This window comes from Neopsephotus bourkii, unplaced genomic scaffold (genome assembly GCF_033783945.1).
Source record: "Neopsephotus bourkii isolate Nb327-2 ecotype Australia unplaced genomic scaffold, CSIRO-AGI_Nbou_v1 NB_1248, whole genome shotgun sequence".
Taxonomy (NCBI): domain Eukaryota; kingdom Metazoa; phylum Chordata; class Aves; order Psittaciformes; family Psittacidae; genus Neopsephotus; species Neopsephotus bourkii.
The window spans coordinates 5,031,926-5,057,161 of record NW_026901733.1 but is presented as its reverse complement, the minus strand read 5'-3'; the positions used below and the strand labels follow the sequence as shown (position 1 = coordinate 5,057,161).

At 38.3% G+C, this 25,236-nt stretch overlaps 1 protein-coding gene across 2 annotated transcripts in view; it reads right to left on the bottom strand.

Annotated features, from left to right (window-relative positions):
* STX17 (syntaxin 17) overlaps positions 1 to 25,236 on the bottom strand; it is a 34,308-nt gene that overhangs the window by 5,609 nt on the left and 3,463 nt on the right. For both annotated transcript variants that reach the window (XM_061364734.1, XM_061364733.1), the window contains exons 2-7: positions 20,238 to 20,320; positions 19,576 to 19,757; positions 11,384 to 11,449; positions 4,640 to 4,859; positions 250 to 368; positions 120 to 170 (exon numbers count right to left, since the gene is read on the bottom strand). In XM_061364734.1, the coding sequence (XP_061220718.1) occupies positions 120 to 170; positions 250 to 368; positions 4,640 to 4,859; positions 11,384 to 11,449; positions 19,576 to 19,698 (579 nt within the window). In that variant the 5' untranslated portion in view covers positions 19,699 to 19,757; positions 20,238 to 20,320. The remainder of the gene's footprint in view (positions 1 to 119; positions 171 to 249; positions 369 to 4,639; positions 4,860 to 11,383; positions 11,450 to 19,575; positions 19,758 to 20,237; positions 20,321 to 25,236) is intronic.

The following is a 25,236-nucleotide window of genomic DNA, read 5'->3' as shown; positions in this document are numbered from 1 at the left end:
CTGAGTTCAGACTATGGGCACAAGTATTGCTCATCTTTTTTTAGTCCCATTAGGATTACTCATTGACTGTCCTTTTGTACACGACTCCATCTAGGATAGAATGCAAAATTAATACTTACGTTGACTAAGAGAGAGAAGTCAGTCACCAACTGGCTAAGCTCAATCAAGCCCTACAATTAAAAACACCCAAATGTTATTCTGCAATAAAATCAAGAGCATCAACATGGCAGTATGCAAGTTCCAACATACCTCTTCTAAAGTTTCCCAGGACTCAGCTGCATTCTCTCGCTGAGGTATTTCAGGAAGGGGGGAGTAGATCTGGATTAAACTCTGGGAGCCATCGTTCACTTCTGTGTTATGTAAAGTTTCTGAATGAGAAACATGAAGCTTATAAATAAATGCACTGAATCAGAATGCAGGTGATGTGCAAGGTTTCTCACTCTTAGTGTTTCTCAAGAATAAATTGATACTTAACCTAATTCAAGCCAATTGACAACCCTGAAAATGATCATATACGGAAAAGTCTTACAGCAGTAGACACTTTCTGAAAAGGAAGTTATTGCTGAAGAAATTGATTCATTCCTATCAGCTCACTTTCACAATCAGTTCTGAGGATAACATTAAAATTATAGTCCTGAATTTAAGGTCAGTTAATTTTGTATCATTCAAGGTAAGAAAACTGAGCCTGGGACAAAAAGCTTTTCATTTACATACAACGCGCAAGAACTTCCAAACTGAACAGACAGTTACTCATTTTGTGATTAGGATCCTACCAGTTTGATTTTCAGCCATTTGGGACTTAAAGAAGCTGGAGGAAAAAGCTTTCAAAGCAATGAAAACCAAGTAACACACTGCCCAGCATTGGGTGCTGGATCCAGCTAGGTAACAGTGCTGTGAGGATGACAAACACTTGCAGCTCAGCAGTACAAAGGAGGTATTCTCAAATATCTTCCTTTCTGAATCACCTGGACTGAAGGCAGAGGACATTAGAAGGAAGTATGGTGTTAACAAACGGGGAAAGAGCGAAAGAGAGCTAGGTGGCATGGGGGAGAGCAGATACAATGAATAGTCACACACATACCTTCTCCAGTTAAAGAGCCGGATCTCAAGCCACTGTGGATGTAATGGACATGTGAGTGATTACAGACAAGATATTAAGTGGTAATAAAGAATAACAACAAACAAGCTTGGCTTGTTGTAGCAAGGATTTGGGAATAGCTTTAGAGTGTGAAAGGCAGACTGGAGAATGTATGTGTGTAAATGAAGAATGTGTTAATTTAGATAACTTCAGTTTCTGAAGGAAAATGGCTGCTTTAGTAGGTCACCAATGTTTCCTTCCCTGGGAGAGCAGTATTAAGAGAAAGCTTAACCTGGGGAAGGCTGGTTAGGTATGTCTAACAATACTAAAGTGTAAATATTGTATTAAAATCCTTAGAAACAGTGAATGTGCCAAGGTACTGTAATAGTATTCTATGACTGTTACTACAACAGATACGTACAATGGAAACCAAATAAAAATAATCATATTTATTTTAAAAAAGTAATAATGCATGCTTATTCATGGAATTAATTTAAGATAAAATAAAAATGACACATTTTCATAACCATTTGTCCATTTCTGAACATTTTTATCCCAGTACCTCAAAATACATTAAGGACCTAATCTTCCTACTCTCAGATCAATACAAGTCTAACATCAATGAAGCTGATGTTCAGCTGTAGCTACTAAGCAGAGTAGCAGAGTAACAGCAACGGAATAAGCAATTTGGGGTTTTATTTTGGGCTTGTTCTTCTTTCTAATTATTTCCACCCCTTTTCCTTTAAGAATCCAGACACGGAAGGCACTTCACCTCCCACAATCATCACCTGTTCTTCCACAACATATTTTTGATTTATTCCATCAGATTAATTAATGTTATAGACTCAGTCCTAAAATATTGCTTTTCCCTTTTCAGCAGAATAATTCATAGATCCAAATGTGTCCGTTTTTGGAGAAACCATTTCTGCTAAATGTTCTAATGCTTAACATGGGTTTTGAGTATTTTATTCCATTTAAATCCTTCACAATCCTATTTCAAAATCAAGTTTCTTCTTCCAAGAAGAACGCACTCTTCCCTAATCACTCGCATGCTAAGTTGCTTGAAATTAAAATATTCACAATACAAAAGCAGGAAAAAAGCTCACTAAGCAAAATGGCCTCTTCACAAATTGTGTTCCCTACTCTGGTCTGTCCTTAACAATCTTTGTTGACCTACTGTAGAAAAGCACATCCTCCGAAGTACATAACTGATGCTGAAGTTTTGCATGACACATTCAAGAGAACTGAAAACTCTTAAGTAGGCTTACACTGTTACCATTTCCTAGTAACTAAAAATTAGTGGGGAAAAAAGTCTCAAGAAAATTCTTTACTCACTTCAAAATACTAAGGTAAAGAACAGGAAGGGTAAGAGAAGGTGAAGTCATTCCTGGACTGAAAGCATGAGTAAGAAATTTATATTCACAAGTTCACATCTTATCAGGTCTAACCAATTTTAATAGAACTAGAGAATGGAAGTGGCTCCAGCAGTTCACTTACAGCATCTCCCCACAAATGAGTAATACAAAACAGCTCTGCAGATTTCATAGAGCAGCTTCGTACCTCATTACACTCAAGATAAAAATCTAAACCTCTGGAAGATTCAATATGTTGCTTAAAAGATTTTAGTAATTTTAAGAGTCGAGTCTCACCTTTTGTTAATATTTGTTTAAAATGCAATTAAATTCCATTTCTATTGGACCTCAGCCGAGGGTGGTGAGGCAGGGAAGGGACTACATCATATCACTGACGTGCCTTCTAAATGGGCGATTTGAATTTGTAAACTCCTTCCTTCTCTACCAGGTGGGAAGCAACATGCTACAAAGAATGGGCATGCTGAAGCTCCTTTGATTAAGATCAGCAGCCAAGATTTGCTTTCAGGACTGCAGCCTCAAAGCACAAAAGAGCAGACAATATACAGCATCTGTGTTAGCAATTCAACAGAGCTGCTTTCATGGGCTGACAAACTTGAAGAAAAAATACCTGTTTGATTGCATTTACTTGTCTGGCTGTCTGTGTATTCCACTTTAAATGGGGTGAATAATTTCCATATTCTTGAGCAGACTTACAGGAGCATGTCATTCCAGTAATATTTTTCTGTTCTTCTCATCCCAATCTTTCTGATCAATTTCTTGTCTTTCAGAAGTACTGTCAAGTTCAATGTCCTCCATACATTAATGGTGTTTCAGTTTAAAAAAGCAGTCCTGTTCTTTGAAATTAAACTCTACTTCCCATTTACCACCTACGTAACTATTAGAAAAGCAGTAAGCTGGGACAAGGCCTTTCCAATGAAATACTGGAATGTACTGAGAACAACTGCAGAATGTTACCAAAAAGAAGAGATATTTTAAATTTAGTTCTCATCATAACAGAGAAGAGCTCACAAACAGCCTGAAAGCAATGACTAATATTAATGAAGGGGGTCACTGAATACCTGGTATTCAGTCCATAAACATCTAAAACTTGGAGTATAAGACTGAGAACAGTGAGCTACCCTCAGATGAGCTATCTACAGATTTGTCAAATTAGATGGTCTTCAAAAGTCCCTTCCAATCCAAACCATTCCATGGTTCTTTATTTGATGTGTCTTGACTTCTTAAGTCTTTCTGATGCTACTGCACATGACATTCTTGAAAGCAAGCCCAGTTCTCAAATCTACTTTTCTCCCTGTTTGACCGTTAGACTCACTAGCTTGCTAATCACACTTGAAAGAGTTCTTGTAGTTCCTTACTTAGCAACAGGAAGGGTCATGAAATCAAATTTGATGGCAGGTTCTTCTACAATGTCATGGACTGAAAATACTCTTTTGATGTTAAGACACATGAAATTTTCCAACAAATTTAAACAACACCGCTACTGCAGCAATCAAACTAACTACTGTTATGTGGAAGGATTTCATCCTGCGGTATCAGCTTTCTCATAGATCATCAGCAGAGAACACTGGCCAGTACCACATCATAGTAAGGGCTTCCCCTGAAGACAGAATGGTAGAACAAGGAACAGACATTTTGTACAGAAAGGAGGGAAGAACAGCAAACACGTTGACTTGTAGCATGTTATAGCATGTTTCCAAGATCTTTTATTTAAATAGATTTATACTGTTTTCTGCTTTTCTGTCAGCTGCCAAGTTAAAATGCTACAGGAAGAGACCTTCTCCTTTATATAGAGACTTGCTTCTCTTTTCCACATATTTCAGCAGTGGCATATTATACCGTCTGTCATATAAAAATTGTTTTCTTCTTGATGTTGCAAGCACTAATTCAGTGAAAATGGCCTAAATAATTATTCACACATGATTAAGTGTGATCAACTATTCTGCTACCATGAACAGTCTTTTATTTCAAGATCCAAGGCTACAGGAGCTTTGTCATAGAAGGCAGTTCTCCACTTACCAAAACTCAGTCACAGGTCTTGAGAAAAGTGAGGTGTAAGGAAAGAAATCTGCTTCTTGATGAACTATTATTCAGCTGAAATCTCATTTGTTTACTTCATTTATATCTGGTCAAATAAAAGGCAGACTGGATTCAACAATATACATATAATAGATAAATCAAATTCTCCTACCTCCTCCTATGGTTGCAGATCTGGTTAAAGAAGCATCCTCCTGTCCTTCAAGTTGCCTTTTAAGTTCTTCTGCAGATTGAGAATGGAGCTGCAGGAAATCTTTTATGGCAAGTGAAGCTTCCTCTTTAACAGGATTTATCATTCTCTGCAACACCAGGATGTCTTCCTTCCGGACTCGCAAACAGAGTTTCTCCATTTCTCTCATATTGGAGCGGAGTTGCTGTAACCAGTTTAAAGAGTTATTTTGTAGCTTACTGTGTTAAGAGCACCAGACACTGTAGTGGTTAGGAAGCAACTACCAGCTCGGTATGTTTAAATATTCATTTAAAGTGCTAAGTTTTAATAAACTAAGACCAAAAAAAACCAAACAAACAACCCTCAAGTCCCAGGTTTTAAGCAACCTCTATGTTCTAGGTCACCTCTCCTCTGCATCCCTTCTCTTTTCCAGACTGCATTGTTTGACTGCAGCTCATTTGCCTGTCAAAGATGTCCCCAAATGCTGTAAAAGCCCATGCCTCTGATAACACAGTGAATTCTCTCCTTGAATCCATCCTGGGTCTTCCAGGCTCTGTTATCTTGTGTCCCCATGCTATTCCCTGGTCTTTTTATAATGCTCTTGCAAAACAGTCACTCTATAAAAGATACAGTGCTCTGCAGAGAAGGGGTTTGTCCTCACTTAAGGTAGCCCAACCTAAAGATGATTCCTTCCAAGTAAATGATCCTCCTCTTTCTCACTCCTCCTAAGGCAGATGACAGTCCTGTAGCCAACAGTGATACTGAGCGAGACAGTGTTTTAGTCACCTCAACCAGAGCTCAACACTGTCTGCAAGGGAAGGCATCTGCACTTCCAAGCACTTCTCACTTGGATGTGCCATTACCTCATAACCGGTCACACAGCAGCCCCTGAACAGTGCAGTGAGGCATCTCTGGGACATGCTGTTGAGTCTTCTTGGACTACTTCACGTAAGAGAAACTAAGCTATCTGCCCCAGAAGCGTAAGAACCAAAGATCAAGGAACAGATGTTACCTATTATTCTCTCTGGCAAACTAATTTATCCACATATAAAGACAACTAAGACAACTTCAGGAACAGGGGATAAAAATTACCTTTCCCCCCAATATTTATATTCTTTTTCCAGAAGAAAGTCAAATATATTTGATTGGAATGTCAAATATAATCAGAAAGATTTCTTTAGTTACAAGAGTTTGGAGAAGATACAAACTATTTACAACTAGCAAGAAGAGTCTGTGTGCAGGCATCTCCTGTGAGATAAATTTCTGTCTACAGCAAAAATAGGTTTTTTATTTGCCTAGGCTTTTAAAAATCTAAAAATGAACACAACTTCTCATTTTCTAAAAATGAAGAAATTTATAGTTTAAATTATACCACTTAGCGCTTTAGGACAGAGATTTCATCTTATTATTAAAAAAAAAAAGACTGTAATAAAAATAATATTAATCGCATTACATTATAAGGTGATACAATAAATTGTATTACTTCTTGCACTGTTTACCAGTTGGTTTGAGTATTCTTCTCACAACAGAACAAGAGAATGGACTGACATCAGTGAGTGGTTGGAAAAAGAAAGGTTTTCTTCAATAATACAAACCAGGTACAGGTAATGCCTTAGAATGGCAACGCTGCGTAACTGGAAAAGCCAGAACTGTATACACTAGAATTATTTTCTTTAACGTGTATGAAAAAGGTAGTAGAAATATGAGCAGAGAAAAAGGAAATTAATTCCACAACAAATTGAGATAACACTGCATGATACATATTTGGCAATCAAAGAAAGAACTACTGATTTGTAAAATTCATTTGTCAAATTACTAAGAGTATATTCTGTTGTATGCTATGTACTACTCGTCATTCTAGGGTGCACTGTTTAAGTCACTGATTAACAATAAAGAGGGAGATACAAAAAATTAGATATTGAGCTGGACTAGAAACATGGTACCCAATACTTTTCCTCATACATTTCTCATATTGATGTACTCTGCTCTTCTTGTATCTTCCTCCCACGGTCTGCCCAAAAGTACTGATAAAAGGAGAATGTCATCCCTGTCGTAGCTCACCACATGACAAAATTCTCAGTTTATAAAATATTGGAGTTTCATTTAAAGACAAAACGGCACTATCTAGACACAACAATTCATTATCTACTTTGTGAGAATTATATGCAGGGGACTGAATGAAGCTGATCCTGCTGTTTTGTTTCAGGAAACAGAATTATTATTATTATCCTGTCTTTAGCCATAATGGGAACAAAAAAAGACACACCAAACAAAACCATATTGTGAAACAGTAACAACAGTGAGTTGGGGATGAGCTAATAATGCTTCAAAGCAGCTTCTTCAAATAAAAAGGAAAATCTCTTAACTAAAACTGAGTTAAAACGCAACTCTGCTAGGGATCTGCACCACTGCAGCTACCTCAATTACCAGTGTAGCCAACGCACGAGTATAACAAAGACTGTTACTGTGCAGTGACCAACACAAGCACCAACCTGCTGCTGCAGATTGCAGAAACACTGAGCAGAAGCTTCAAGAAATACTCAGTACTCAACCCTAGGAATGGGGCAATCTGATCCTCACTTTCACTGTTCATTGTTAGCTTGCTGATCAGAGAGAAGTATTTGTGAGAAAGGCAATGGAGAAATCAGATGAGATCTGAGGCCTTGGGTGATACGGTTTAGAGCAAGGTGTCCCTGCCCATGGCAGGGGTGTTGGAACTTAAAGATCTTAAGGTCCTTTCCAACCCTAACTATTCTATGATTCTATGATGAAATAATATACTGGGGGTTGGACTAGATGACCTTTGAAGGTCCTTTCCAACCCAAACTATTCTATGATTCTGTATTTGCCTATCTGGTGAAATGTAATTTTAGCACCTCTTCTTTTGTGGTTTTGGCAAGAGTACTCTTGTTCCATTTACTGTCAATAAAAAAGAAGCTAAACAGATTCAGCCTAGCAAGAAAGCTAAGCCCTTCTGTGAGGAGACACATCATAGGAGCTCACCAGGGTGTAACATGATAAATGTTATGGATATGCAAATGACTGTGACTTCATCTCACAATCATTTTAATGGGACAGAGTTTAATTTCTGGGTAGAGCATAAAAGTATATCACCTTCTTCCCACTGTTTCCACTTCTAAAATCAAGCTTACCTAGTGAGGAAGGTAACACAAAATTCTGTTTTCAGTTAGGGGAATTCCTGAGTTTCAAATTCACCAAATTCAGCCCAAAAGACACAGATTTTTTTCTTTATAATATTTGCAGTTTTCATGTGTTAACTTCAAAAATGACGTAACAGTCTTTGTTTCAAATGGCTTTCTCACAAAAACTGTAGGAAAATAAAGCTGATGAAAACCTTGGGAGATCATTCCTTCAAAGCACAATCTGCCATCTCTTATTTCTGACAGTTGTTTATCTAATCTGGTCTTAAAAGGCTAACTGAATCATGGTGATCATGCCATTATCACGCTCAATCTATGCCACTATCATTCTCTTTTTCTTCTTGGTTTATTACCATTTTCCAATAGTTTTCACTTTGAACTCTTTATGCTGAGATAATACATAGATGACACAGGATCTGTCAAATCCAGCAAATCAGTCCTTTTCTAACTCTTGTCTTATGTGTGTTAATCACTATCAATTCTCCCTCCATTGCTTTACCTTAAGATGTAAATAGTGCCTTCGAAGAAACCCACCACCTTAAACCCTCTCAAACATAAATATGATTTTTAAGGAAGTATTTAAGTAGCTTAGCTGTGCAAATGTACTGTTGCCTTCATTTACCTTCTCTAGACTTTGTTCAAAGTAATGTAATAAAGGATACGTTACAAATTTCTTGGCATAGGTCAAACAAACTCCTGAATTTAAAGATATATTTACCCTACAGAAGGCCACAGGCTGCAATAGTGAGCTGATTCTACATGACACTTCACTGATACCATAAACGATCTCCTGCAGCAATAAACTTGTCTTCCCTGCTTCTCATGCTCTCCAAGTATATTTGCATAGGATTCCAGAAAGATGCTTAATTTGAAGACTGCATAACTTTAAAGATGGTACAGAAGGCACGAGCCATACAAGTAAGCTTTGAAGGTTTATGCAAACGAGAGCTGCCTGAAAACCATCTTCTACTTGTAAACCATTTTCAGCTGAAATAGAAATTGTAAAAGTGAAAAAGATAAAAAATAGATTACCATTTTTCACGTAACTTTGCAGGCTGGAGCAACAGAGTGGAGACACTGCCTCCCCTGGTATGTTCTGCAGAGCAGTCTACTTTTGTGGCCTGAACGTAAACTAAAGCAAAATCATTCATCTATACACTATTCCTTTTTTCTGTTCAATGCCCTATATCCTCTGTAGTGACTGCAGCATTTTTCTTCTTCTCACTATGTATATGATCAGGGCAGATTTTAGGTGTTACAACAAAAGCCTGCCATTTCATTGAAATGTGCTTAAATCTTGCAACAGTTAACTAGTTGTATGGTACAGTCAGCATCTATGTGGGCAAAGCCTAGAAAAATTGCATATTTATTCAGATCCTAACATTTTAAGGAGACTATGGACCATCCCTAAAAATGAGAATCTACAAGAGCACATCTGTGAAAACTAATACATGGTATACAGAACAGGGTCTCATCATGCCCTATGCCAAGATTTCCCTGGCTTCTTCTCTTTCCTTTTTAGCAGTCTTTAATGTGGCTTCAGTCACTATAAAAAAGTGGTATATATTTATGCTCATCTATACTTCTATTGTCATTTTGACCATCATCAAAAGTACAACAGAAGTAATTATTCTGGGTAAACTGAAAATTCAGAAAAAGGGCTAATTATGTGCACATGGATTAAATGTAGAGTGGCTGCGCATATATTTGTCTAAAACCTGTGGCGGATGCCTTGGGTCAATATTGACTTAGGGATTCCTAATGTATTTTTACAACATCTAATTCTGAGAGCAAAGTGTGTGCTGCAGAGAACATTTGGTATCACAATAATTAATCTGATTTCTTAGCAAACAAACAGATCACAAGTCCATTGGTAAACATTTAAACAGCTTACAGCAAACACATTCTACATGTCATATAATTTATTATCAAGTACTCCAGACTCCTAACTATTTAATTAAAACAAAGAGCTAATCTACTCTTCTTCCATGGACCCAGATTCTTATTCTGATCTCTGGGTATCAGAATGTGAACCACTTTAAGGCATAACTTGTACCCAGATCTAAAAGCAATAAGCGTTAAGAACATACAAGAAAAATTTATTTGCACTGAAAGTCAAAATGGCAGGCTTGAGGTTCAAGACAAACAGAAATGTTTCTAGAGACAAATATGAGGTTTTATTACTAAAGCACTTAACATATTTTAAAACATCATCTTCAACAGGACTACTTTTTCTCTAATTAGTGATAGATACTTTCTTGCTAAACAAATTATTCTGATAATAAAGAGTTCCACAAGAGGCATTTTGCATCACTTGGATGTGAAAACAGATTAGAGCACAAACATAAGCATTTGTAAGCAAATACATGCTTACAACACCACACCTGTTGGAATGCCATTGTTTTAGCAGGACTTCCAACTTTGGAAGACTCTATATTAAGAATAAAATTATATTCCAACTTCAACGATACTTGGTGAAAAAAAATAAAAACCCCCAAACATTCAAACTTCCAAATAACAGAAATACCAAGTGGACTTCTTATATAACTTCCTAACACCTACACTAAAAAAGCTCACTAGCACCTTCCATTCCTAAAAAAAGACACCAAACTCCAGTTCTTCCCCCTGTCTAATACCCTTGCTCCATCAGGATTAAGTTCTTTCTGAGGCTTGGGTTGGGGGCTTTTTATTTTCAGGCTGGTCTAATTTCCCACAGGAGTTAGTAAGGCATTGCAACAAGCACGGGAACTTACAGTATCAGAATTATGATATACAGATGAAGTCACTAAAGGTTTGTTCTAGTAACAAAGTCATGTCCCTCCTCCGAACAACATCTATGAAAACAACAAAACATGCCTCTCCTGCTGTCTGCAGACCTTGCCAGTACCACATGTTATAACCTGTCTTGCTATATCTGCTATATAATCACAGATGCTGTATCTGCAGGAGCAAACTTTACAGTGCAGATGTGGTCTTTGTGGGGTTTTCTATTAATAATCTTCTTCAGCTGTGTGCCATTCAGCAGTGTGGAAGTTGATGTCTGACATTAGCTTTTGCATTGTTTTCATCAACACCTGCATTTTTTTCAGAAAAGGATATAAGATTCCCAGTATGCTCTGTTACGGGTGACTATGCATGAAGTCACTGGGATGATGCCATGTTGACGAATACATCTGGTATTTTCTTTGATGATATTATGCATCTAAGAGACTTGCACACCAAAGCAGTAGCCCAGATGTTATGTGGTTGGTCTAAAACTATGCTTTAAAATTAACATCATTCCTTATTGCAGTTCCTGTCTTCTAATCTAATAATGTAAGAGGACAGTTTCAAAAGACCAGTCTCCAAACTTTTGTTTATTCAAGAATCCTGAAACATTTCTGACTGTATTTGCCTGAAAGGACACAATGAGGAAATCCCTACCTTTTAAGTGAACTAAAGCAACACCTTGTACTTGTCAAATCTAGCTGTCAAATATATGTCTCTGTGAAGATCCATCCCTGAGGCAACCAGTACCATCTATGTGATTTAATTCCATTAATCTCACAAGTCATTTTAATATCCTTACCTGAACTGTTCGTCCTGCGTTAATGTGTTCTTCGTGCAATCTGTCCCAGAGCCTGCATCTCTGATACTAAAATAAAGGAAAAACACTCCATATAATAGTTATTTTTACCAACTGGCTAAGCAGGAAAAAGGTACCTTTAATAAATAATCACTTTAATTTTCCAAGATTGACATTAAAGAAGCTGAATCATAGGCATTTCCACTGCAAAATTAGAGAGGTAAATGGCAATGTATGTTGTAGACAATTTTGTACAATGTATTTTACGGAATTGCAAATAACCAGGGTTTCAGCATCAGCTTGTAACAACAGAGACATACTGCAGCATCCGGATACTCCTGTGGGATAAATCACTTGGTGGTCAGTAAAACGAAGGGCAGAAGGTGGAAAAAGGAATGGAATAGCTGATAAGCAGCACAACAAGGTTTCTGGTATTATTTACGATGAAAATGGCATTCATTATGCAACACTACTGTCTGTATTTACACTTACCATTCCTATACAGTATAAACACCGTTAGGAGAACCATCAAGCCAGATGTGGCACCTGCATGAGGCTCTACTAACTTCAACTACCCAGACAGCACTTTCCACGGGACACAGACCAGAGTAATTACCCCATTAGCAGAAAGCAAGTTTTGCAAAAAAACTGCTTATCATTAGAAATAAACCTTTACATCATCAAAATAAATCAATCCATTCTATTGCCAGTTGATATAAATAACACATTATCGTGAAAAAGAGTAGTAAAATAAAGTAGAAGCCATGATTCCCGAATATGCGCTTAAACCATTAAAGATTGCATTTACTATTCTAGAAATTATTAGAACATTCTTATGAATTGTTTAAATAACAAGACAAAACTGCTACAATGATCTGTGAGGTATTTTTACATAAAGTTTAATTCCTCATTTTCTTAAAATGCTTTGTTGCCAACAAAATGCTTTATCTACAGCCTACATTTTTCCTTAATTCTATTAATCATTTTAGAGGCCACTGCAACAAGGATCACAAATTACTCAGCTTTCTAAAAGACAATGAGAAATCTGAAGTCACTTCTTCAGAGAAAAAAAGTCCTTTTATGTTAGGATTTTGTTGTGCTATGGAAAAGTTTTACTGTTCAATGAAGTCATACCAAGTGATTTTTCTACAAAATTATCAGATTCTGCGTAAATTATTATGCCATTAAAATTACTGCCATTCTTCTTTAAAATAAAATGGACAAAAAATCTGTACCAGCATTAGATCTTCTAATTCTGTAATCCACGAAAGTGTACTGAAACAGGAATTTCTGAGTTTGGAACAGAAGAGGTTTGGGGAAAAACTACCTTTTAAATTTCAACTGACTAATATATTGTCCACATACTGAGTAATAAAGAAACCTGTTTTCCAGTTAAGAACAAGAAGAATTCCTCAGGAAACCTTTACTGCTATTTATGATTTCTACTAGAAATGCTCAGCACGTTTATGTACTTTATATATTTAGAAGTTTTATTACTTTGTTTAAAAATCCCTAGTATGCTAGTGATGACCTCAGAGAATCCAATGACTTAATACACCCAGAGCACTGGCATTTATATGGCCAGATAATTCCTCCTTATTGACTTCTTTCTGTCATCCAGCATACAGTATGCCATGCTTCTATGCAATGTTCACCCTGTGGGACTTGGTTAGCAAACCTTGAGAAGAGATGGTATTGGCATTATTTATCATTAACAAGTACATGTAAAACTAAGGGACGTCTGTGAAGTAAAATCACCTATGGAATCTGCATCTGTTAGAGCAAGTCCAGAGAATGGGCACAAAAATTATCAGAGGCTGGAACACCTCTCCTCTCAAGAAAAGCTGAGAGACTTGGGGTTGTTCAGCCTGGAGAAGAGAAGGCTCTTGAGAGACCTTATTGTAGCCTTTCAATATATAAAAGCAGCTTAGAAGAGATATTCTTTTTCTAAGGCCTGTAGTGATAGGAGAAGAGGCAACACTTTTAAACTGAAAGAGGATAAGTTGAGATTGTATATTAGGTATTTTTTGTATGATGAGGGTGGTGAGGCACTGGAACAGGTTGCCCAGAGAGTTGTGGCTGCCCCATCCCTGGCAGTGTTCAAGACCAAGTTGTATGGGGCTCTAAGCAACCTGGTCTAGTGGAAGGTGTCCCTGCCATGCCAGGGAGGCTGGACTAGGTCGTCTTTAAAGGTATCTTCCAACCCAACAACTGTGGTTCCAAGATTTGATATTTAATCATAATTGTGCTACAGCCAAATAGTTTGCATTCCACATCAGAAATACAAAAACTAAGGTTACTCTTAGACATTCAATCTATTTTCCCCTTTGTCCCATTCTCTTTCGAGAGGTCTGTTTAGAAATAAACCTTCATGCTTATGCTTTGGATCCCCCTTCCATCTCTCCTTGAAAGTATTCAGTGTACATGAAGAAAAATCCTCTGCATTAATATCTGTAGCAGGTAGAGCTCACCTGCATTTCTAAAAGCTCTACAGTAAATGTATTTTATGAATGTATACACTCTGATGAGGACTGCAGTAAGACTCAGATACCTTAATTTCTCACTTTGTGTCACTTTTACATATCTTCCCACCACAACAATGGTCCCCAGACAAAGGTAAAGGTATTTTGGACAATATCCTTTAACCATGGTGTAATCACAGGAAATGAAGTTAAAACTGAAAGCAACAGAGATAACGATGCCATGTCTTACAGTACTTCTTTTTAAGGATTGTTGTATATCACCAAAGAAGTTTAAGGCAGCATGCCAAACCCTTCTTCCCTGTAGCATGATGACAATTGCTTTCACCTAACAGAAGCCAACAAAGTTGTAGCTCTTTCGGATAAGCATACATCTTATTCCCTCTTTGGGAGTGAAAGACCATTCAATCCATGGAATGTGCTTTAGAAAACAAGAAACCTCTGGGGGAAACATGAAAAGAAAAAAACATAACAAAACCAAGTATAGGGAAATGATAATTTTAAGAATGTGATTTTTAAGCCTTCAGAAATTGTTATACAAAAGTTGGACTCTCAAATAGTTGAGAAGCAATGACAATGGATTTATGGTAGCCACTTCCTCTGAACAGGTGTACTCAAGGTCAAATTTCATTATATATTGATTTTATAGTTTCTTCAAACAGTGATTTAGTAGATTAATTGTTTGGACTATCTCTGGAACCAAAGGTTTAAATCAATATTCATGAAATGAGGTTACAGATATTGGCTTCATCATAAGTAAATAATGTTGCTGCTCTAAGCAATTTGACATAATTAGTGGTTTTTGCTTAAAAGTAGCCTGTAAAATAAACAGGATGAGATTTTACAAAATTATCTTTTTACCTCTGGGATGTTTGGTTTACATGGCTGAAAGTTAATTTTACAAAAAGTATTTTAGAGAACACCATTTAAGGCACTGACAGCTCAGTACTGTAACACATCTGTTATAGCTAAAATGCATGTAAAAGATATATAATACAAATTATCATGGAAGCCTTTTAACTAAACCATTGCTAGTGTTCTGATAATCTAAAATTATCTAGAGACAGGTTTCAAATTCCCATTGCCATATTTCTATTCTTACTGTCTCATAAACCTACCAATACAGTAAATTTTTGAGTATTTATAGTTCTTCAAGACAGAAAATTATTTTAAAAAAGAAAGAAAGTGATAGAAACTTTAAAATTTTAAGAAGATTACACTGAGTGTGGACTTTGTAAAAATCAGACATTTCGGTATTATTTTATACTCAAATGTATTGCTTCTCATAAACGTTTGTGTCTTCTATTTTTTGTCAAAACAGAGAAATTCTGAAGTCTTCAATACTGCTGAATAACTTCTGGTACAGTTACCAATTGTTTACTTACAGGTTTTACTCATAGTTACTTGCTTCTAATAATTCTTTGAATTAATAATTCAAGTATCAAACCTGCCAGGATTTACACTGTCTAGAGGTGAAGCAATTTTTAACAGCATTCTGAATTCAGAAAGACAAATCTATACTAACTGTTGTTACCACTACTTGCTTTCATAAAAGTGATCTAGAGGAAGCACTGCTGACACTTTAAGAACTATGTTTACAATTATTTACAGATTTTTCTGATATGTGAATTTTATGATGTTGACTGAACACATCATTCACACTGGTACCACCAAGAACCTGAAAATCTCAAGGTATGCCTAAACCAAATACTTTTAGATTGCATCAAATTTACATTCAAAATATAAAATTCAACTACTCAGTAAAAGCATCTTGGTATTTGGTGTCACTGAGTACCACTACAGAAACACTACAGTCTGTACTGCCCATAATTAAACTCTGGCTAAGCATAAATTTCTCTGACAATGCTTTAAACAAAGAGTTAGATCAGAACTAACCTAAAAACTCATTTTATCTTGAGTGCTAATATTTTCCACATGTTCTTTAAGACACAGAAAACCATCCTTGTCTCCCTTTCTGTCAGCAAAACAGGAACGCCTGACGCAAATGAGTTACTGGGCCAATAAAGATTTCAGTTGTCCAACACACGCCTGACTTAAATGGACGTATTTCGCCCCTTTCCTGGCATCATGGCAACACTATCTGGCTATATACAGCTTTAATAATTCTTTGTCTAATTACGTAAAAGATTTCCAGCAGGATCAAAGAGTAACCACCAGGTTCTGCAAAACAGCAGTTCCCAAAATCATGTCTCACACTGGATAAGTACTAGACAGGTTAATAACCGATCATGTCTCTGTTTCTCATCGCAGCATCAAATGCCTTTTGAAGCTTCATGATAAGGTGTTTATATAACATAAATAAGAGAGGCTTTACATATATGGACAATACTTAGCAAAGCATCTATGTGGCTGTACGAAGTTACACTACTGGGAAAAAAGGAAAACAAGCAGTGTAACTGTTATGCCTATCCCCTCAATTGTCTCTCCCTAATTACTACCTTACACACATCAAAAGTTTTTCTTTACCTTCAATGTGCAATAAAACCATTTGTGTATCACCAATGTGCCCTTGCTAATCACTTCCTACTCTGCACTGGCAGGTCAGCTCCCGCTCAACAGACTACCTTTTTCCAGTGACCATCAGTTTGTTCCTCTCAGGCAAGACAGTAGCTTTTTTTTTTTTTATGCCACCCTTTTGTGGGTATTTATTACTATATGCCTTTATTTCTGGATGTCCTCCTCAAGACTCTGTAGAACGGTACACCTCACTGCTCCACACTCATTAATGCTGTTGGTGTTAACTGGAGTGCTGCCCTGAAGATGCAATTTTAAATATAATTTTACCATAACACAACTATAGACCAAAAACTCTACCTTTCTGAAACCAAGAAATCCCTCTTGGTGGATCACAGCAAATGCATATTGCCTCCATGAGCAGCTGTGCAACTTCTGGTTAGAGAAAGAAGGGAACAACCTAGCTACCAAGATTGCCTCTATCTGAACTAAAAGAAGTTATTGCTTCAGGCAAAGAATATACTTTTCAGTTGGTGAATACTGCAGTTCATATCCTTATTGTATCTTAACCCTCACCAGGAAAAAGTCCAATGATTATTTCCCACCATTAGACCTTGCAACCCCAAGTCTTTCTCTATCCCAGTTTTATTCTTGTCCCATGGTCAGAAACCATTTCTGCACTTTCACCTTCCATCTGAGGTACTTACTCACAAGCTCCTCCCACCCAACTCTTTACTTACTTGAGTCAGGAAGAGTTTCCTCTTGCACACAAGTGAAAGTAAGAGCATGAGACAGTGGGAACACGGAAAAATCACCTCCCTGTTTCCATTCTCAGATTCAGGACCAATCAAATTAGCAACTCCAGGAATGAATTCTGCTGATTTCTAAGTACAAGAGCATGCCTTGGTGTTGGGTAAAAGCTTCAGCAATCTTCAGCTGGTGGAATTCAACCAGTATCTACTGAGCACCTGCAAACCACTTGGGTTTTTTCAGAATCATACCTCTTGGCCAAAAGAACAGCAGATTTTTAGAGGCACAGCAAAATGTACAGCCCAGACAAAGACGACGCCACAGAAACATCTCAAGTGTTCCAACACACGTCAGTGTGTTCTTTGAAAAGGAATTATCATTAAGCTATCAATCACTAACACTTAAACTAAGCATTTCTTACTAAAAGAAATAGCTATCACTTGAACAACACATTATTTCCTGACTGTGTTCTCAGAAAAAAAATATACATGGATTTATTTTCCTTCTCCCACAACCCCAAACTACTTGAGGCAAACACCTGGCATGGAAAATCTCATCCAAAAGGTTACCCACTTACAGTAAAGTTATGGTAGAAGTTGTGAACAAATGACAGCAGCAAAATGCAAACCAGTTTCAACAATATGTTATACACACCCTTCAGACTATAACTTTTAGGAAATCCAAATCATGTTTACCTATTTTCTTCCACTTCCTTCCTTCACAAGGTGCTAAAAAACGTAGATGGTTGTCCTACATAATCCAGACTTACATATACACTTGATTTTACACAATGTGTATAAGCCTAATCAAATTAATACCATGTAATGCTTTTCAGAATCATGTGCAGAACTGAACAGAACAACAGACACCCACTGTCACTGATTTTTCTGTGGTGGTTAAGTATAATCTTTTCTAAACAAATATGTCCTGTACGGTCATTTCAAAACTTCCATCACTATGTTGATATTATGATTGTCTGTTTCTAAATCACTTTCTTCCTGCTTTTTATGTGTGCCACCTGTTTCAGTAAACCCCTTACCACTTTCCTCAACAAACCAATTTTTCTGTTTCCACAGGCTACATCTATACCAATAAACATGACTGAAAATGTTTCAAGTCTGAAATCTGGTCATCTGTGCTGTTAAAATGTTAGAACTGACCCTGCCCATGATAACCAGCTCTCTCACAGGCAAAGTTCCTGAGTATATAGCTAAGGACTTAGAACAGAGGCTATTGCCGATTAGCAATGTGAACACAGCCACCCTGTCTTGCAGAATATGAGGATTAAATAATATGGACATTGGGCATTTCATGCCAGACAGCTGTCCTGGGCATGTTTATTTTAGCAGTACAGGCACTGCCACGGTCTATGCAAGAATTTAACTTGGAAACTGTCCCGGGTTCAGCTATAGCAGTAATTTTTCTCCTTCTTATTAGCTGGTGCAGTTCTGTGTTTTTGACTTTAGCCTGAGAACACTGATAACACCAATGCTCTGAGTTGTTGCTAAGTAATGTTTACTCCAATCAAGGACTTTTCAGTCTCATGTTCTGCAGTGAGGAGGGGTACAAGAAGCCAGAAGGGAATACAGACAGGACACCTGACCCAAATGGGTATTCCGTAGCACAGCACATTATGCCCATATATAAACCGGAGGGAGTTAACTGGAAGGGGCAGATGGCTGCTCGGGTCAGGCTGGGTGTTTTTTGGGGGCTGGTTAGCAACTGTATTGTGCATCACTTGTGTTTATTGGTTATTATTTTCCTTTACCCCTTCTAGTTTTATATTCTCTCCCCTTATTATTTATTTCCCTTACCATTATTATTATTGGTGGTAGCAGCAGTAGTGGTTTGTGTTATACCTTAGTTACTGAACTGTTCCTGTCTCAACCCATGGGAGTTACATTCTTTCAGTTCTCCTCCCATCCCTCCGGGAGCTGGGGGGAAGAAGTGGGGGAGTGAGTGAACGGCTGCATTATGCGGCTGCCCCGCATTACCAGCTGGGCTTAAACCACTACAGAAGCATATTCAGCAGTTCCACTGTCAAGTGTGAACTATTGTCAACAAGAAGCATATACACATGCTACAATTTTGACACAATTCTATTTCTATTTACTTAAACAATCAAATCTCCCTGTTTCTCCCAATTCATTTTTAAAATATATTGATAAAAAGATAGGTATTCACAGTAAGCTACCAGAATAGTTGGCAGCAAACCAACTGTGACTTAAAAATAAAGCAAGGCTGCTTTCCTTACAATAACTTTTCAACACAAAATAGTAACATTTCTCACTCTGTAGACTAACTAGTTATTATAAACATAAAGGCCTTTATATAAACTAAATTACCAGATAATACAAGTTTCATTGTTAGCTAAATTTGAATTAAAGCATTTCTTAATCAACTTCTCATTGAAATCTCTCTCTATAATCTTCCAGCATGACTGCTTCTATACTGTAAAAATAACTGTATTAGTAAAAAGTGAACACTAACCTTCTCAATATTTATTTGGTGTTTTCTTAACCTTTCCAAATCTGTTGGAATTGCCACTTTAATGAATTTCTGAATGGCAGGTTCAATTCGACGGAGTTTAACTTTTTCGTCATCTTCAGACATCCTAAAAGCAGCTCTCAAGTCAACACTTGCTCAGTGTACTTTCACCAGGGTAGAAAGCCCTAAAAATACATTAATTACAGGATTACAAAAATGTAGTAATTTAGCATATTTTTAAAAAAGAAAGCCAAATAAGGTAAATCAGTCTTTGCAGTATTAACTACTTAAGACCTGGACACTGTATTTGCATTTAAATGTATTATTTCCATTAATTTGCAGGCTTTGGGAATCATTTTCATAGATGAAACTTCACATCAACAAAAAAAGCTAATTAAAGCAGACACAAATATGCTTTGCAGCATAATGATAGATGGAAGCCTTTGGAAAAAACTTCAAATTAATTATTTTCCTTGCTTCTATCTATGGTGTGAAAGCACAGAGGGAAAGTGTTCAGGTTTTTCTGAGACATGTTTCCTGCAGGCAGAAAGAATTTGAAGGCAGACACCAGCTGATTGGCAATAGGTCTTTGTCTGAACCCTTCAAAATTCAGTCACAGCCCTCACTTGTAGGCTGGAAGGAGGATATGCAGAAATCTCACTTACCTTCAAAGGATCCAAGGGGTAAGCATGTTCCATCAGGCCAGTGAGAATGCTGAAAGCACTTCTGGCAAAGGAAAGCTTGGTTTCTAGAGGAAAACAGGAAAACAATTCAGGTTACTCACCTTTCCCCACACAACTGCAAATAAAACAATGCTGTATTTTCCTGAAGAACAGAATACTAATAGAAGAGTCTTCTCCTTTATCCATCCCACCCAGCAAAAAGACTGAAAATTGTGGAAAACCGAGTATTTACTGAGAGTAGATCAAGTTAGGGGAAGTCAATCTTTAGGGTTTCACTGACACACCGTTTACTTTTTCAAAGCATCAGAAACTATTTCATCAACTTACTTTCCAGCCATTGCTAAATCATCCCTGCTTCAAAATATAATGACATACTATCAAGCAGCCTTACAAACCCCATTCTAACCCAAAGCATTTAATATAAATAGTTCTTTTTTCAGACCTTCAAGCAAACATGCAGTGGGTAGCCCGCATTTTTCACTATCTAAAAAGAACTTTAATCCCTTTGTATTGATTTGCTCTTTCCACCATTCTAAAAACAGTGGCTTACATGCAAGATGATAAAAAATACATTAGTTCTTCTATTACACCTTGGTCACTACAGTCCCTAACGCTTTTGATAGAGCCACTTGTATCTCACAATTGAACCCCATTCCCAGCCTAGAACAGATTATTTTTGCTATGAGCAAAAGACAAAAAGCATCATACTCCAAACTGCAGTACCTCCTCTTGGTACCCTCTTGGTACACACATTTCATCTCCTGACAGCCTATACACTAATCCACCAGTTTATGAGCTAGAATTAATCAAAAAGTGGTTCCTTAAAGATATTGAGTAGCCATGTCTTGCTCTCCTTTAACACTGAATCACCTTGAACAAGCAATGACACAAATTCTTTAAACTTACTGCACGTGAACTCACAGAAACCCACAGCTCATTCTGTCTTTGAACAAATACAGCAGAGACTAAGCTAAGTCTTAAGTTTGTCACAAATCTTTAATGACACCTAGAGATTGATAAGTCAAAAGTGGCAGTTCAGATGACATATAAACTGGATCACTGTGGAAGCAGTTAATATGACCAACAGTCATGTCTTCAGTAAGTGATCTGAGTAAGCAAGAGTTCTAAATTCAAAGACCTGGCTGTATGCAGGGCTCTGGACAGTCATTTTCTTCTACTGAAAAATTCCCAGACAGTAAACTACCTTTCATGACAATGTCTACAAACCTCTTTAAGGCACTGCTGCCTAAAATTCACTGCACAGTAAATGTGAGAAACTAAGAAAGAAATACAAAAACTCCTTATATTCTCATCAGGTCTCCTGCTTCATGTTCTCTCAAACAGTACAGTGGCTTTTGTAACAAAAATTCTAAGCCATAAATTACCAGTAAGAAAATATGCAAGGTCTTACTTTTTTTGCGTTCATATAATATGTAAATAAAATTAGCATCACAAGTTTTTGTCACCATATGTTCATTCCAGATACAATTTCAAGGAAATCTAAGGTTTCTTGAATACTTTATTTGGGTTGTGTTTTCCTAAGCGTAACTTCAGTTTTTAGAGCTATAATGCCTGGGTTTTGAGTAATCACAGAATAACATGACAGTTTGAGAGTGATTTTCACAGGCCATCCAGTACCAGCTGCATTCAATGTGGTTGCACAGGCCCTTGTCCAGTCAAGTTCTAACGCCTCCATGGATGCATGTTCCACACACTCACTAGACCCTTCCTTCTTTGTTTGACTATTCTTCAGATTAAGAACAAACCCAAATCAAAACCAAAAATACCTTCCTTGTAGCTAAACCACCATGTGTCCCCTGCCTCTCATCCCATTGTCACACACCCCCAAGAGAAGCCTGGCTCTATACCTCCCCCCCCCCCCCAGCAGTAAGAAGTCACCTTCCATCACCTTAAAGCTGAACAAATCCACTTCTGTTTCTCCTTGAATATCATGTATTCCAGCCCCCTAACTGCCTTGCCAGTCCCATAGGTGCCAAATGGAAGGGAAAAGTCACTTTGTCAACCTACTGTCCCTCAGCCACATTTGCTAATACAGTTCTCTGCGACAACACAGTCAGGCTTATGTTCAACATGTAGTCCACTACACCACACAGGTCCTTTTCTACACAGCTGCTCTCCATCAAGCCTTCCCACAGCCTGTCCCAGTCATCAGGCAATTCCATCCCAGCTGCAGCAGTTTCTTGTTGCCTTTGCTGTAATTTATGAAGTTCCTATCAGCTCATTTCTCTGTGTTGTCAAGATGCCTCTGAGTAGCAGCCCTGTCCAGACTATTAAATACTCTCCTCAAGTAAGTGAAAAAAAACTGTTCTCAACTTCAGTTTAAGAAGATGTCCTGCATTCAGCTGTCACAGTTATTTTTCTCCTTCCTAGTAGCTGCTGCAGTGCTGTGTTTTGGCTTTAGTCTGAGAACAATGCTGATAACACACCAATGTTTTAGTTGTTGCTCAGTAGCACTTGCCCTGATCAAGGACTTTTCAGTTTCATGCTCTGCCAGTGAGGAGCAGCACGGGAAGACAGGAGGAAGCAGAGACAGGACACCTGACCCAAACTAGCCAAAGGGATGTTTCATACCACAGCACGTCATGCCCAGTATATAAACTGGGGGGTGTCACCCGGAAGGCCCAGTTTGGTGCTCAGGTCGCACTGGATATCAGTTGGCAGAGGGTGAGCAATTGCATTGTGCACCACTTTTGTTTGTTGTTTTCTTTCCCCTTCCCTTTTTAGTTTTGTATTCTCTCCCCTTGTTATTTCCCTTATCATTACTATTATTGGTGGTAGCAGTAGAAGTTTTGTGTTATACCTTAGTTACTGGACTGTTCTTATCTCAGCCTGCGGGAGTTATATTCTTTCCTCCCTCCAGGAGCAAGGGGAGGAAAAAGGTGGGGAGTGAGCTAGCAGCTGCGTGATTCTGAGTTACCAGATGGGCTTAAACCACAACAGTTCTTTTCGGTGCCCCAATGTGGGGCATGAAGGGTTGAGATAACAGCAGATATGACCAGAGTGTGTCTAATCGTATTTGTGATAAGCATTCATTGTTTCAGATTAACAATCACTCATCACAATGTTGATTTATTTGCTCTCAGAGTTGTTGAACTTGATCTAGGAGTTTCACCATGTTGTACCTTACTTAGAATCATGGAATAGTTAGGGTTGGAAAGGGCCTTAAGATCATCAAGTTCCAACCCCCCTGCCATGGGCAGGGACACCTTGCTCTAAACCATATTACCCAAGGCCTCATCCAACCTGGCCTTGAACACTGCCAGGGATGGAGCATTCATAACCTCCCTGGGCAACCTATTCCAGTGCCTCACCACCCTAACAGGAAAGAATTTCCTCCTTATATCCAATCTACAGCCAGTACTTGCTGTTTTAGTGTTTATCAGTTTTGGGGCCTGAACGAAGGTCATTGTTTCACTGTACTTTATGATAATGGCTTGTGATACAACAGAATTATTGATCATGAAACTGATCTGGTATGCATTCTCAGTGTGGCCATCACCTCTATACTTTGGGAGGCATGTAATGGAATTAATAATTACACCTCTTTTTTCCCCCCCACAGGGGGCCAACCTACGAAGGAGATACTCTCCCGCACCTCCCACTCCCCCATTAGGCTATTTACAATGGCATTTGAGAATTTTAAAGATTTTGGATGTCTTCTGAGTACCCCTGAAACTTGCCTGCTGCTTGTGCTGGGGATCAGCTTGCTGCTGCGTATGTTTTACCCATGGCCGCACCACCCTAAGAGCACCCGATCTTGTCCAATCTCAGAAGCTAAGCAGGGTCAGGCTCTGGTCTTGTCTAAGGTTAAACAACTATCTAATACCACCAAGAGATCTTCCCTGAGACTGGACAGTCATGAGTGGCAGGGTGTGTGGTATTGTATGGGCAAGCACTTAAGCCAGTTGGCCCCTCCTGTGCATTGGAACTTCACTGCTGAACAAGTGCAAAATCCAGAAAAATTAGTAGAACACTTGAACGAGGTGTGCTGTCAACCTGGCAATACCAGAGAGGAACAAATCACTGCAACGTGCTGGGGCTTGGCCTATGCCTACAGAGCCCTGCTCTGTAAGGAGCAGGAAAGAGATGTCTCTGGATCTGATGGCAAAGCAACAGACAACACGGCTGCTCCATCCGCAGGAATCACTCCAACCCCACTGAAAGACACTGCAGCCACTCCAACCCCACTGAAAGACACTGCAGCCACTCCAACCCCAGTAGAAGGCACTGCAGCTGAACCAAAGGACCAATCCTTGCTAGCATCAGTTGCCTCTATAATCAGGAGGAGATGCAAACAAAAAGCAATTCATGTAGTGACAGAAGATGAAGACTTAATGCCATTACTAGAGGGGGCAACATCTGAACAAGAGGAAGACGAGGAAGACGAGGAAGACGAGACTTCTCAATCCCTGTCATTGACTGAATTGCGGAATATCCGAAAAGATTTCACCCGTCTTCCAGGTGAGCACATCATCACATGGTTGCTCCGATGCTGGGACAATGGGGCCGACATTTACAAACTAGAAGGTCTGGAAGCCAAAATGCTGGGATCACTTGCTAGGGAAGGGGGAATTGACAGAGCAATTGCAAAAGAGAAACGAGTCCTCAGCCTTTGGAAGCGGCTCTTGGCAGCTGTGAAGGAAAGGTATCCCTATGAGGACGATGTTCTACATCACCCAGGCAAATGGGCCATCATAGAGAAAGGCCTCCAGTACCTGAGGGAATTAGCCATTCTAGAGGTGATCTATCGTAGGCCTGATGCCAGGAATGCATCCATAGATCCAGACGAAGTCAAATGTACACGACCCATGTGGCGGAAATTTACACGGAGTGCACCACCATCATATGCCATCTCATTGGCACTGGTCTACTGGAGGGATGGAGAGGCACCAACAGTGGATGAAGTGTGTTGTCAGTTAGGTAACTAAAAAAGTTAGATGAAACCATTTGTAGTTAACTG